The sequence below is a fragment of the Bos grunniens genome, chromosome 12 (genome assembly GCF_055505025.1).
Source record: "Bos grunniens cultivar Pamir isolate PY7600 chromosome 12, Bosgru_T2T1.0, whole genome shotgun sequence".
NCBI lineage: Eukaryota > Metazoa > Chordata > Mammalia > Artiodactyla > Bovidae > Bos > Bos grunniens.
This window is the reverse complement of record NC_141176.1, coordinates 26523893-26536162: the sequence shown is the minus strand read 5'-3', so window position 1 is coordinate 26536162 and position 12270 is coordinate 26523893. Positions and strand designations below refer to the sequence as shown.

Below are 12270 nucleotides of genomic sequence, written 5' to 3'. Positions count from 1 at the left end.
GCCTTCTTTATGGTCCAACTCTCACATGCAAACATAACTACTGGAAAAACCATAGCTTTGACTAGACAGACCTCTGTTGACAAAGTAATGTCTCTGCTTTTTAATATGCTGTCCAGGTTTGTCATAGCTTTTCTTCCAAGAAGCAAGTGTCTTAATTTCATGGCTGCAGTCTCCATCTGCAGTGATTTTGGAGCCCATGAAAAGGAAGTCTGTCACTGTTTCCATTGTTTCCACATCTATTTGCCTTAAAGTGATGGGATACTAATATGTGATTTTTGCAAAGGTTAAATGTATTTATCATTGTCAGTTTTATACACCTGCAGAGAAATTTTAACTGTTTCTAACCATACTTTTCTTATTGTGGTCCTTTATTTCTTGTCCTTTATTTAAAGTGATAACATGAACTTTTCTTCTGGGTTTTGAAATGGCTATTGTGATTTTTTGTGGAGTAGCATTGATACCACTATCTTGATACACTTTTTGTAATAAAGACATATTTTTGTGAATAAACTTTCTTTAGTCTCAACCGATAGTGTTGTTTCTCTATTAATAGTTCATGTGCCGGGCACTGTTTACTTCTATACATGCTTTTGAAAGTGTTAACAAGATAAATTTTAATTTATGTTATGAATTATTGAAGTAAAAGCCTATTTACACTTAATACCATCTGACCTTATAATATCTTAATAAAATTATTTTATATATGATCACAATTTTAGTAAAAATGATAACATGAAGATGTTTATTAGCATAATAAACTGTAACTCACAGAACTGAGGTGAGAATAACAAAATAATGCCACTGACAAGTTCCCAACACATGGAAATGTCACAACAAATCATTTATCTTAAATGTTTTTCTGCTTTAAAACTTGAGATTTTTATGTTTCATTTAAAGAGTGTTTAACTTAAGTTTTATTTTTTCAGAGCACCTTCAAGTTTAAGTCTGAAAGTGATATTCATTTAGCAGAACATCATAAACAGGTTCTGTATGATGGGAAACTTGCAAGTAGTATTGCATTTACATATAACGCTAAAGCCACTGATGCTCAACTGTGCCTGGAATCATCACCAAAGGAAAACGCTTCGATCTTTGTGCATTCCCCACATGCTCTAATGCTCCAGGTAGGTGAATAGTAGCTTAGTCTTAATGTTCTCATCAACACTGTGTCTTTATTTTACATTTTATACATTGCTGCTGCTGCTGCTAAGTTGCTTCAATCGTGTCCCACTCTGTGCGACCCCATAGACGGCAGCCCACCAGGCTCCTCCGTCCCTGGGATTCTCCAGGCAAGAACCCTCATTGCTCGCCTGTAAATCTCCAGTTGCTGTTTGTTTTTCTTTTTTGGTTTTCTAGTTCTTTGAATGGTGTTGTTGCCTTCTGCATTTTATTTGGCAATATAGTTTACCTTGGATTTGTCTCCTTAGTAGGAAATCTGTCTTTTCTGTTATATTTTATGTTTCTTATCCTTTGAAATAAAATCAGTGAATTAGTAAATAGATAATTGTAAATATAAAAATACTTTCCTGTAAGTATTTTTTCCCTAATAAAAATTACTTGAGTGCTTTTGTATTGATTAATAGCATCTCTTATTTTAAAATATATTTTGATTTAGACACATATTTTCAGTGTAAAAATCTCTCAACTTAAGCTTTAAATTTAAGTGATTATCAAAATATTTCAAATTTTTATTTTAAATGTGTATAAAATTATATAATTTTGATTTAAAATTTTAAAAATTGATTTAAAAATATCTATTTTATTTAATTTTCTTAACAAAGTTATTTGAAACAAGGAAATAGTGATAATATGCTTTAGAAAATTTAATAAGCATTTTTGTTTTTGAACATAGGATGTAAAAGCTATAGTTACACATTCAATTCATAGTGCAATTCATTCAATTGGAGGGATTCAAGTGCTTTTCCCACTTTTTGCACAACTAGACAACCGGCAGCTCAATGACAGTCAAGTGGAAACCACTGTCTGGTAAGTTTTCTTTCAATATGTAACTTATGGTATTTTTTAATTGTTTAGATTATGCATGGTGCCCTTGGTGCTATGTAAATATATTATAATAGTGGTTTTTATCCTTAAAATGCTAATAAAGTTTCTTTAGGATTAAGGCAGATATATTTACGCAAAGTAAAAAAAAAGTTGACAAATTTTATAACCACAAAGGAGTGACTTCCTTGATAAAAAATAAAAAAATTCTTACTAGGTATAGCATAATGATTATAATATGAAGTAGGAAAAGTGTCAGTCCTGGCCTTTCCCTTTGCAAATGAATGGTCATTGTTTGAATTGTTGGTGAAATCCTGTCAGATTAAACAAAATTACTAGGGTAAAGTTTATTCTCAAGAATAGTATTTAATAACAGTTATACAATTTATATCCTAAATATTAGTATTATTCTATAATGCTAGTATCATAATACTAGCACAATATTAATTGAAATTAGCTTTTTTTCTTATGTTTAAGAGCCTAAATCTAATCAGTGGCATATCCATGTTTTATATATTCAGAATTTCTAATTAGATTTATTTCATGTGCAATTTTTATAATTTCTTTTTTTTTTTAATTAAAAAAATACCTCATGTATTAAACTCCAATTTAACCTTATTTTGTAGAATCATTTATGGCATAAGTTAAATGTGAATTACACAAATAGTTTAACTATTTCTGTATATGTTTGGAGAATTTAAAGGGAAAGTTATATAAGTAAACAATTTAGTTTACTAAACAGTAACATAGAAATGCTTCATTAATATGTACATATATACATGAGATTCTTTATGGATCATCCAATTTTGAATTGATAGAAAAACTAGTGAATGAAATTAAGATGGGAAAAATTTAGAGGTCTTGAAATGTAACATGATTTTTCATATTAATTATTTAAATTAGCTATTAACAAACTTCTGTCTTAATATTGCTCCTAATATTGTCCCTATATTGGGACCATCTTTATGTAAAGTATAAATCTAAATCTAAATCTGACCTGTACATTTATAAAACTCAGCTCTCATCCATGGGTCATGCTTTTTTTCTTTTTTTTTTTAAATCAGTATAATGTAATGGTTAGCATTTGATGTGAAAATGAGTATGGAGGCCATGTCCTGCTGAGATATTACTTTGCTATGAGATCTTCAGTCATTTTACTGAGAAGTAGATCAGCTTAGTTGAAAAATGAAACTTTAAATCCCAGTCCTAATTTAAATGCAAATGTTTTGTTCTTTATCATCTAAGTGAACTAGGACACATTATGATCAGTAATTTAAAACCTAGTAAGTGCTATGAAAAGAAGTTAGAAGTGAAATAGCAATTAGAAAACTTCATGTGTACTTTAAATATTTCTTATGAATTAATACTAAGTCCATAATTATTTTAACCTGAAATATATTATAATAATTATATTTATAATATAATTATTATGATTATAATATATAATATTTAACCTGAAGCAAATCACTATTTGCTTCATGCAGAAAAATTAGAAAGATTATGCAGTTTGAATGTTACACCTAAAATGATTACAATAATTTATATTATTGAATAGTTATAAAATCTCAGTGCTAAAACTATTTAACAGGTATCTGGTCCATTCATCCAAGGACCAGGACCAAGGACATGATTATTTGTTGTATCCTGTTTTCAAAACTCATTTTAGTGTTTTTATTATATTTTGATATTTAAATTGTATTTATTTTATAACAGGTAAAAGGTAGTATAAAGGATCAGCTTTCTGATTTTCATTTGGATTTGTTTTTAGTTCTTTTATATCATTCATGTTAATTTTTCCATGCAATAACTTTAATTTTTTCAGTGATATATATGTTCTTAGTTTATGGCCAATAAAAAAAAGTATAATAAGAAATGTATCACTTTCCGTTTCAGTAATAATACATACCTGTTTTGGGTATGTATTTCAGCCCTCCTGTGTGGTTCACTTATGTGCTATTTTGAATTCTTATCTAATAGTTTTTCATTAGTTACTTCAAAGCTCTTAATGTCTGAGGTTGGCTTTTTGACATTTGTGTGTATCAGTAATGAAGTCTTTTGTTATATTTAAAGTTTGGAGGGCCACCATTTTGGTGGTAGTACTGTCTTTCAGTTTTTAAAATGTTGAAAAAAATTTTTAAATGGAACATAGCCCTCTACTTGAAGAACATAAATTGTTAGCTTTAGGACAAGGATTGATAGAATTCCTTAATTTGGGGCTACATCTTAAATTCATATGAAAGAGAATTTAAAATAGGATATGTTATCTTATTTTTCAGTTCAGTTTAGTTCAGTTGCTCAGTCGTGTCCGACTCTTTGAGACCCCATGAATCGCAGCACGCCAGGCCTCCCTGTCCATCACCAACTCCCAGAGTTCACTCAGACTCAGGTCCATCAAGTCAGTGGTGCCATTCAGCCATCTCATCCTCTGTCGTCCCCTTCTCCTCCTGCCCCCAATCCCTCCCAGCATCAGAGTCTTTTCCAATGAGTCAACTCTTCGCATGAGGTGGCCAAAGTACTGGAGTTAACTTTAAACTTGTAGATGAATAGGGATGGCTTTCCATCAGAGAAGGTGATGGCACCCCACTCCAGTACTCTTGCCTGGCAAATCCCATGGATGGGGGAGCCTGGTAGGCTGCAGTCCATGGGGTCGCAAAGAGTCAGACACAACTGAGCAACTTCCCTTTCCCTTGGTGCTAATGGTAAAGAACCTGCCTGCTAATGCGGGAAACTTAAAGAGATGTGGGTTCTATCCTTAAGTTGGGGAGATCCCCTGGAGGAGGGTATGGCAACCCACTCCAGTATTCCTGCCTGGAGAATCCCATGGATAGAGATTCCCAGCTGGCTACAGGCTATAGCATCACACAGAGTTGGACACGATGAAATGATTTAGCACACATGCAGGCATGCACAGATGAATAAGAATCTATTTGAACTTTAAAAATCTTCAACAATATTTTATATATGCCTATTTTAGAAAATGTTTTTTTGTATAATAAACATATGCCCCAAATTGCAATATTGTCTAATTCTTGACTACTTTTTGGAAAAATTGAGATAAGCTCTGAAGTAAGTTAATTCTTTGCCTTTTATGTTTCAAGCTAAAACATCTTAGTTTCATGTACTTTCCTCCACTCAGTAGCCTGATTTATGAAGCATTTTATTGTTTATATAAGTCTCACTTCTGTTGACACTATAATTTATTATTCTAATCATTGATGAGTTTTACTGTATATATTGCAGTCTTAATATTAAAATAACTTATTGAAGAAATTATTTTCTAGAGCCTTTAAAAATAGGCTTTGTATGTACAGGAGAAATTTATGACTTTGTTTTATCATGAAGGCTACATATTATAGTTGTTAACTAGTGTGAATGTTCAAGTTAGAAAAACTTGAATTCAAACCCCAAGTTTATTTATTATTATTGCCATCTGACAAAAAATGGTCCACTGGAAAGGGAATGGCAAACCACTCCAGTATTCTTGCCTCAAGAACTCCATGATCAGTATGAAAGGGCAAAAAGATATGACATTTGATGATTAGCCCCCCGTGTTGATAGGTGTCCAGTATGCTACTGGGGAAGAACAGAGAAATAGCTCCAAAAATAAGGAAGAGGCTGCGCAAAAGTGGAAATGATACTCAGTTGTGGCTGTATCTGGTAGTGAAAGTAAGGTCCAATGCTCTACAGAACAATATTTCATAGGAACCTGGACTGTTAGGTCCATGAATCAAGGTAAATTGGATGTGATCAAGGAGGAGACAGAGAAGCCTGGTGGGCTAGTCTGTAGGGTAGCAAAGGGTTGGACACGACTGAAGCAACTGAGCATACAGCATACAAGTAGGAGATGGAAAAAGCGAACATCTACATGTTAGAAATCAGTGAACTAAAATGGAACAGAATGGACAAATTTAATTCAGATGACCATTATATCTACTACTGTGAGCAAGAATCCCTTAGAAGAAATGGAGTAGCCCTCATGTCAATGAAGAGCCCAAAATGCAGTACTTGGGTGCAGTCTCAAAAATGACAAATGCTCTTGGTTCTCTCGATTTGTTTCAAGGGCAAACCGTGCAACATCCAAGTCTCTTCCCCAACCACAGAGGCTGAAGGAGCTGAAGTTGAACAGTTCTTTGAAGACCTACAAGACGTTCTAGAACTAACATCAAAAAAAGATGTCCATTTCATTATAGGGAGTTGGAATGCAAAAATATGAAGTCAAAGAGATACCTGGAGTAACAGGCAGGCTTGGCCTTGGACTACAAAATGAAGCAGGGCAAAGACTAACAAGAGTTTTGTCAAGAGAACACACTGGTCATAGCAAACACCCTGTTCCAACTAGCAAAAGAGATGATTCTACACATGGACATCACCAGATAGTCATTACTGAAATCAGATTATGTTCTTTGCAGCCAAAGATGGAGAAGCTCTATACAGTCAGCAAAACAAGACCTGAAAGTGATTGTGGCTCAGATCATCAGCTCCTTATTGCAAAATTCAGGCTAAAATTGAAGAATATAGGGAAAACCTCCAGTGTATGACCTAAATCACATCACTTATGATTATACAGTAGAGGTGACAAGTACATTCAAGGGATTAGATCTGGCAGACAGAGTAGGTTCATAGCATTGTATAGGAGGTGGTGACCTAAACCATCCCCAAGAAAAAGAAACGCAGGAAGGCAAAATGGTTGTCTAAGGAGGCCTTACAAATAGAAGAGAAAGAAAAGGAAAGATGTACCCAACTGAAGAGAGTTCCAGAGAACAGCAAGGAAAGAGAAGAAAGCCTTCTCAAGTGAACAATATAAAGAAATAGAGGAAAACAATAGAATGGGAGAGACTAAAGATCTCTTCTAGAAAATTTGAGATACTGAAGGGACACTTCATGCAAAGATGGGCACAATAAAAGACAGAAACAGCAAAGACCTAACAGGAGCACAAGAGATTAAGAAGAGGTGGAAAGAATACACATAACTAGACAAAAAGGTCTTACTGGATAGCCAAGACAGTGTGGTCACTCACCCAGAAACAACCATCCTAGAGTGTGAAGTCAAATGGGCCTTAGGAAACATTACTCAAACAAAGCTAGTGAAACTGATGGAATTCCAGCTGAGCTATTTCAAATCCTAAAAGATGATTCTGTTAAAGTGCTGGGCTCAATACTCCAGCAAATCTGGAAAACTCAGCAGTGTCCATAGGACTGGATAAGATCAGTTTTCATTCCAATCCAAAAGAAAGGCAGTGCCAAAGAATTCAGACTGTTGTACAGTTGTGCTCATCTCACGTGTGCAGGGTGATGCTCAAAATCCTTCAAGCTAGGCTTCAACAGTACGTGAACCAAGATCTTCCAGATGTAAAAGCTGAATTTACAAAAGGCAGAGAAACCAAAGATCAAATTGCCAGTATCCGTTGAATCATAGAAAAGGCAAGGGAATTCCAGAAAAACATCTACTCCTGCTTCACTGACTATAGAAAAGCCTATGACTGTGTGGATCACAACACACTGTGGAAAATTCTTCAAGAGATGGGACTACCAGACTACCTTACCTGCCTCCTGAGAAACCTGTATGCAGGTCAACAAGCAACAGTTAGAACCAGACATGGAACAGCAGACTGGTTCCAAATTGGGAAAGGAGTACACCAAGGCTGTATATTGTCATCCTGCTTATTTAACTTATATGCAGAGTACATCATGTGAAATGCCAGGCTGGATGAAAGCACAGACTGGAATCAAGATTGCCAGGAGAAATACCAACAACCTCAGATATGCAGATGATACCATTTTGATGGCAGAAAGCTAAGAGGAACTAAAAAGCCTCTTGATGAGGGTAAAAGAGGAGAGTAAAAAGGCTGGCTTAATACTCAGCTTTCAAAAACTAAGATCATGGCATCCCGTCCCATCACTTCATGGAAACAGATGGGAGGAAAAGTAGAAACAGTGTCAGATTTTATTTTCTTTGGCTCAAAGAGCACTGCACATGGTGACTGCAGCCATGAAATTAAAAGATACTTGCTCCTTGAAAGGAAAGCTGTGACAAACCTAAACCTAGACAGAGTATTAAAAAGCAAAGACACAATTTGCCAACAAAGTTCTGTATATTTAAAGCTAATTTTTCCAGTTGTCATGTATGGATGTGAGAGTTGGACCATAAAGGAGGTGAGTGCAGAAGAATTGATGCTTTTGAGCGTGGTGCTGGAGAAGACTCTTGAGAGTCCCTTGGACTGCAAGGAGATCCAACCAGTCAATCCTAAAGGAAGTCAGTCCTGAATATTCATTGGAAGGACTGATGCTGAAGCTGCAGTACTTTGGCCACCTGATGTGAAGAGCCGACTCATTGGAAAAGACCCTGATGCTGGGAAAGATTGAGGGCAGTAGGACAAAGCGGCCCCAGAGAATGAGATGGTTGGATGGCATCACTGAATTTGATCAAACTCCAGGAGATGGTGAAGGACAGGGAAGCTTGGGGTGCTGTAGTTCATAGGGTCTAAAGGTGTCAGACGTGACTCAGGGACTGAAGAAGAACAACAGCACAATGATTATTTTAAAAAGTGTTTATTGCAGTATAATTGCTTTGAAGTGTTGTGTTATATAGCATTTATCATTAATACAACTTTGAGTGTGTTATCTATTTTGTTCTTTAGTTTCTACCATTATATAATTAGAATAATAATAGCTCACTAGATTATTAAATGCAATAAAATATGTAGATTGATACAATAGGCACTGAATATATGCTGGGTTTGTTATTCGGATGACAGTGGGTTATTTAAGATTATCCTAATACTATGGTTTTATATTTTAAATATATTTCATCAAGCATAGAGATTGGTTGTTATGGTAGGAGTCATATTATTTTCTGTTTGAGCTGTTCTACCAATGATGTTATTTACAATGGAAAATTACTTATTTAAGTGATGAAGTAGGACTCATACTTTGAATTTCAGTTGTAGTGATTAAAACTGATTGTGAACTGTTTATCCATTTTCTAGGTATAGTGGTTTAAAAGTGAGGAATGTGTTAACCCATGTTTGGAAGCCAATACCGAGTTATAAAATACCTGCAAGGATTTGAGATGGTGCTCTTTAGCTGGTTTTTAGATTTTGTAGCTACCCCATTAGCATCCCCATTAAATATCCAATAGTAAGATTTTTCACTGCTTTTTCTTTTGACATGTAGTTTAGCCTTTATTGTAAAACAAACAAAAAGTGAACTAAAAATGTAATAAATGATAGCTTTTGAAAACACATACAGTATTTTTAATGTGATATTTTTGACTAATTCATCTATGCAGAGTTGTTATAGTGATTCCATCCTATTCATAATGATTCTCAATCACCATCATCACCTTGAGTAATTCTGCCGGTGATGAAAGCTATTTGGAAGTTTTTTCATTTCTCATGGATTAATAATGTTTGTATTGGACTTTTCAATCCCATTCTGTCAAGCGGTCATCGAGAGCAATAATTAAACAAATTGCCTTTCACTAAAGGTTTAATAAATACTTATATAATGAGTAAATAATGAACAAGTATTTAATAAATGATTTCAAGAAGTATAATTCCAATCTTGAAATAATCATGGCTTCTGTATTTTATGTGTAACGAAGAGTCTGTATATTAAAAATACCATATTCCTTTGATTTGAATGGTCGTATATCAAGACATTAACAGTTAATGTCCTGTCTTCTCCAACTTAGCCGCCAACTTCTTTTTTTGAGTACATGTTACTGAATTCTATAGATGATAGAAAGCAAAACAAATCTTCCCCATGTGTTTGACTTAGAAATAATGTGTTCTGAAAAAATACCTGTTTACTGGCACAAGATATAAATAGGATTTTGTATATCAAAGGATTAAAAATACACTGAGTAGCTCTTTTTAGAGACAGTGTTATGCATCTTTTGTTGTTAGGGCAGACTAAGGCTCAAACTTGTATTCTGTTTTAAGCTATCTGTTCTTAGGTGCTGGGGCTATCTGAGGGTGTGTAGTACTAACCCAAGGCATTTACTGAGAGCTTACTGTATGCCATTAGCTGTTTATAATATCTCATTTAATCCTCTCTGCTGATAAGGGAGAGAAAAATTTCATGCCTGTTAAAGGTCACAGAGATTAAGTGGCAGATTAGGACCAGAATTACAATTCTGAAAGCCCAATTCCAGAACTCTCACTCTGAACTGCCATGATTATTAACTCTTTAAGAATCACCTTTGCAAGATGTGGAGTGATTTTAGTAATGCAGTCTTTATCTGATAGTAATATAAATTAAAGTAAGATAGAATATATAAAATATCTATCACAAAGAGCCTTTGGTACATAGTAAGCATTATTGAGTTTTATTTCCTCAGAGAATAGTAGGTAGTCTATTTGATGTGATGCAATTTTGTATTACTAAAATGTATTTTAATGCTATTTTTAACTGACAAATTTTATAAACTAAAAACCAACCACAAGTGATCATGTAAATGAGTTCTTGTAATTATGTAAATATTTTTATCAGAAAAGTGTTCTTTCTGTTTCTAGTTACAATAGAGGTTGTTTAATAGACTGATCAAATATAAGCTATAAAAAATTTAGCAAATCCCATAAAACATTTGTGTCAATGATCTTATAATTAAGAATACTCTTGTAAGGTGAATATTTATGACTCGTTTCTTCAGTGGGTGTAAATCAATTTTTTTCCCTAAAAAATATCTGGCTAGCCAAAGATATTCCAGTAATTTTCTTGAATTTTATAGCCCCTTTAATAATTAAATTTTCATTTTGAAGTCTTGATTAACATCATTGTCATATATCAACTAACAAAATTACCTGAAAATTTTAGCATTTCAATGTCTTAACAACCTAAATTTCCACTTACACTTCAAAGTGATATAAAAATTCTTTGACCATGTTTTCTGGTTTTTAGTTCAGGGAAAAGTGCCTATTATACATATAATATCAAATATTTCTACATATGTTTCACTGGAACTGATAGGTTAAAGAAGTGAAATCAGTTCTTGTGTGTAATGGTTCTGTCCCTTATGGAGGTTGTTGTTTGTATATATAGAATATAATTATTATCATTTTGGTTTCCAGAAGTATTTAAACATTTAAGACTCTGTATCTGTAGAATTATTTTCTGTATATTTCTTAGGAATATATATATATCTTTCACTTCTTTATATGCATATTTGCTATTTTGGCTTTTTTTTTTTTAAGTTTATAAAATTGGTAATGAAAGTGTTCTTTGAAGCAAAACAGACTCAGAAAATATATTTGATGTATGTATACCACCGTTACTGGAGAAAGAAATGGCAACCCACTCCAGTGTTCTCGCCTGGAGAATCCCAGGGACGGGGGAGCCTGGTGGGCTGCTGTCTATGGGGTCGCACAGAGTTGGACACGACTGAAGTGACTTAGCAGTAGCAGCATACCACTACTGGGGCTTCCCATGTGGCTCAGTAGTAAAGAACGTACCTGACAGTGCTGGAGTTCAATACTTGGGTTGGGAAGATCCTCCAGAGAAGGAAGTGGCAACCCACTCCAGTATTCTTGCCTGGGAAATCCCATGATCAGAGGAGCCTGGTGGGCTATAGTTCACGAGGTTGCAAAAGAGTCAGACATGACTCAGTGACTATAAAAAATAGCAACAACAGCACACACACACCTATTACTATTAAAGGAGGAAAACCAAATAATTTGTGTAGTGAGATTTAAGTAGAGTAAAATGGAATTTACATTGAATTTATTGTAGAAATTAATCTGTAAATAAAAATTAAAATACAGTATTCTGCCTGAAACATAGGGAAAATATAGTGTAATGTTCAAATAACCTTTTCTTTGTCAGCAAAGTTTTTTTACTCAGTGGATCCTTTACAGAAAATATCTGGTAATACAGTTTGTAGTACATCTAACAGTTTAATGGGTTTGTCAGCTATCAACAAGAAAGGACATTTTATTTCTTTCAGACTTACGATGTCTGATTACATTGACTTTTCAAATAAGCTTTTTTTCTACAGCCCATTTTAAAGTGTTTTCCATAAATGATCGCTTTTCTACAATAATTCCTTCATAAAAAGTTTCCTTTACATTTACTGAAACTTGTTTTTAGTGCTATGTTATTTTGTGCTGTTTTAATTTACAACACGTAATTTTGCTTTGTGAATTTTTCCTGCCATAAAGGAAGGCTTCTGCTTTATATTTGACCAGAAACAAACAAAGAAAGGCATTGTTTTGGCAAAGGAATGAAATACAAATGATTAATTTCAGGAATTTTGGCAACCGGTCACATCTT

The 12270-nt window shown here is 33.9% G+C and overlaps 1 protein-coding gene across 8 annotated transcripts in view; it reads left to right on the top strand.

Moving 5' to 3' along the window:
• The window catches only part of NBEA (neurobeachin), a 672061-nt gene that overhangs the window by 146749 nt on the left and 513042 nt on the right, over nucleotides 1–12270 (top strand). For 7 of the 8 annotated variants that reach the window (XR_015138069.1, XM_086329378.1, XM_086329374.1 and 4 more), the window contains exons 9-10: nucleotides 927–1124; nucleotides 1853–1986. Coding sequence is in view for 6 of the 8 variants with exons in the window: in XM_086329378.1 (XP_086185504.1) it covers nucleotides 927–1124; nucleotides 1853–1986 (332 nt within the window). In the remaining 2 variants the exon portion in view is untranslated. Of the gene's footprint in view, nucleotides 1–926; nucleotides 1125–1852; nucleotides 1987–12270 lie in introns of those variants that run through there. The other variant, XM_086329379.1, reaches the window with a different exon arrangement.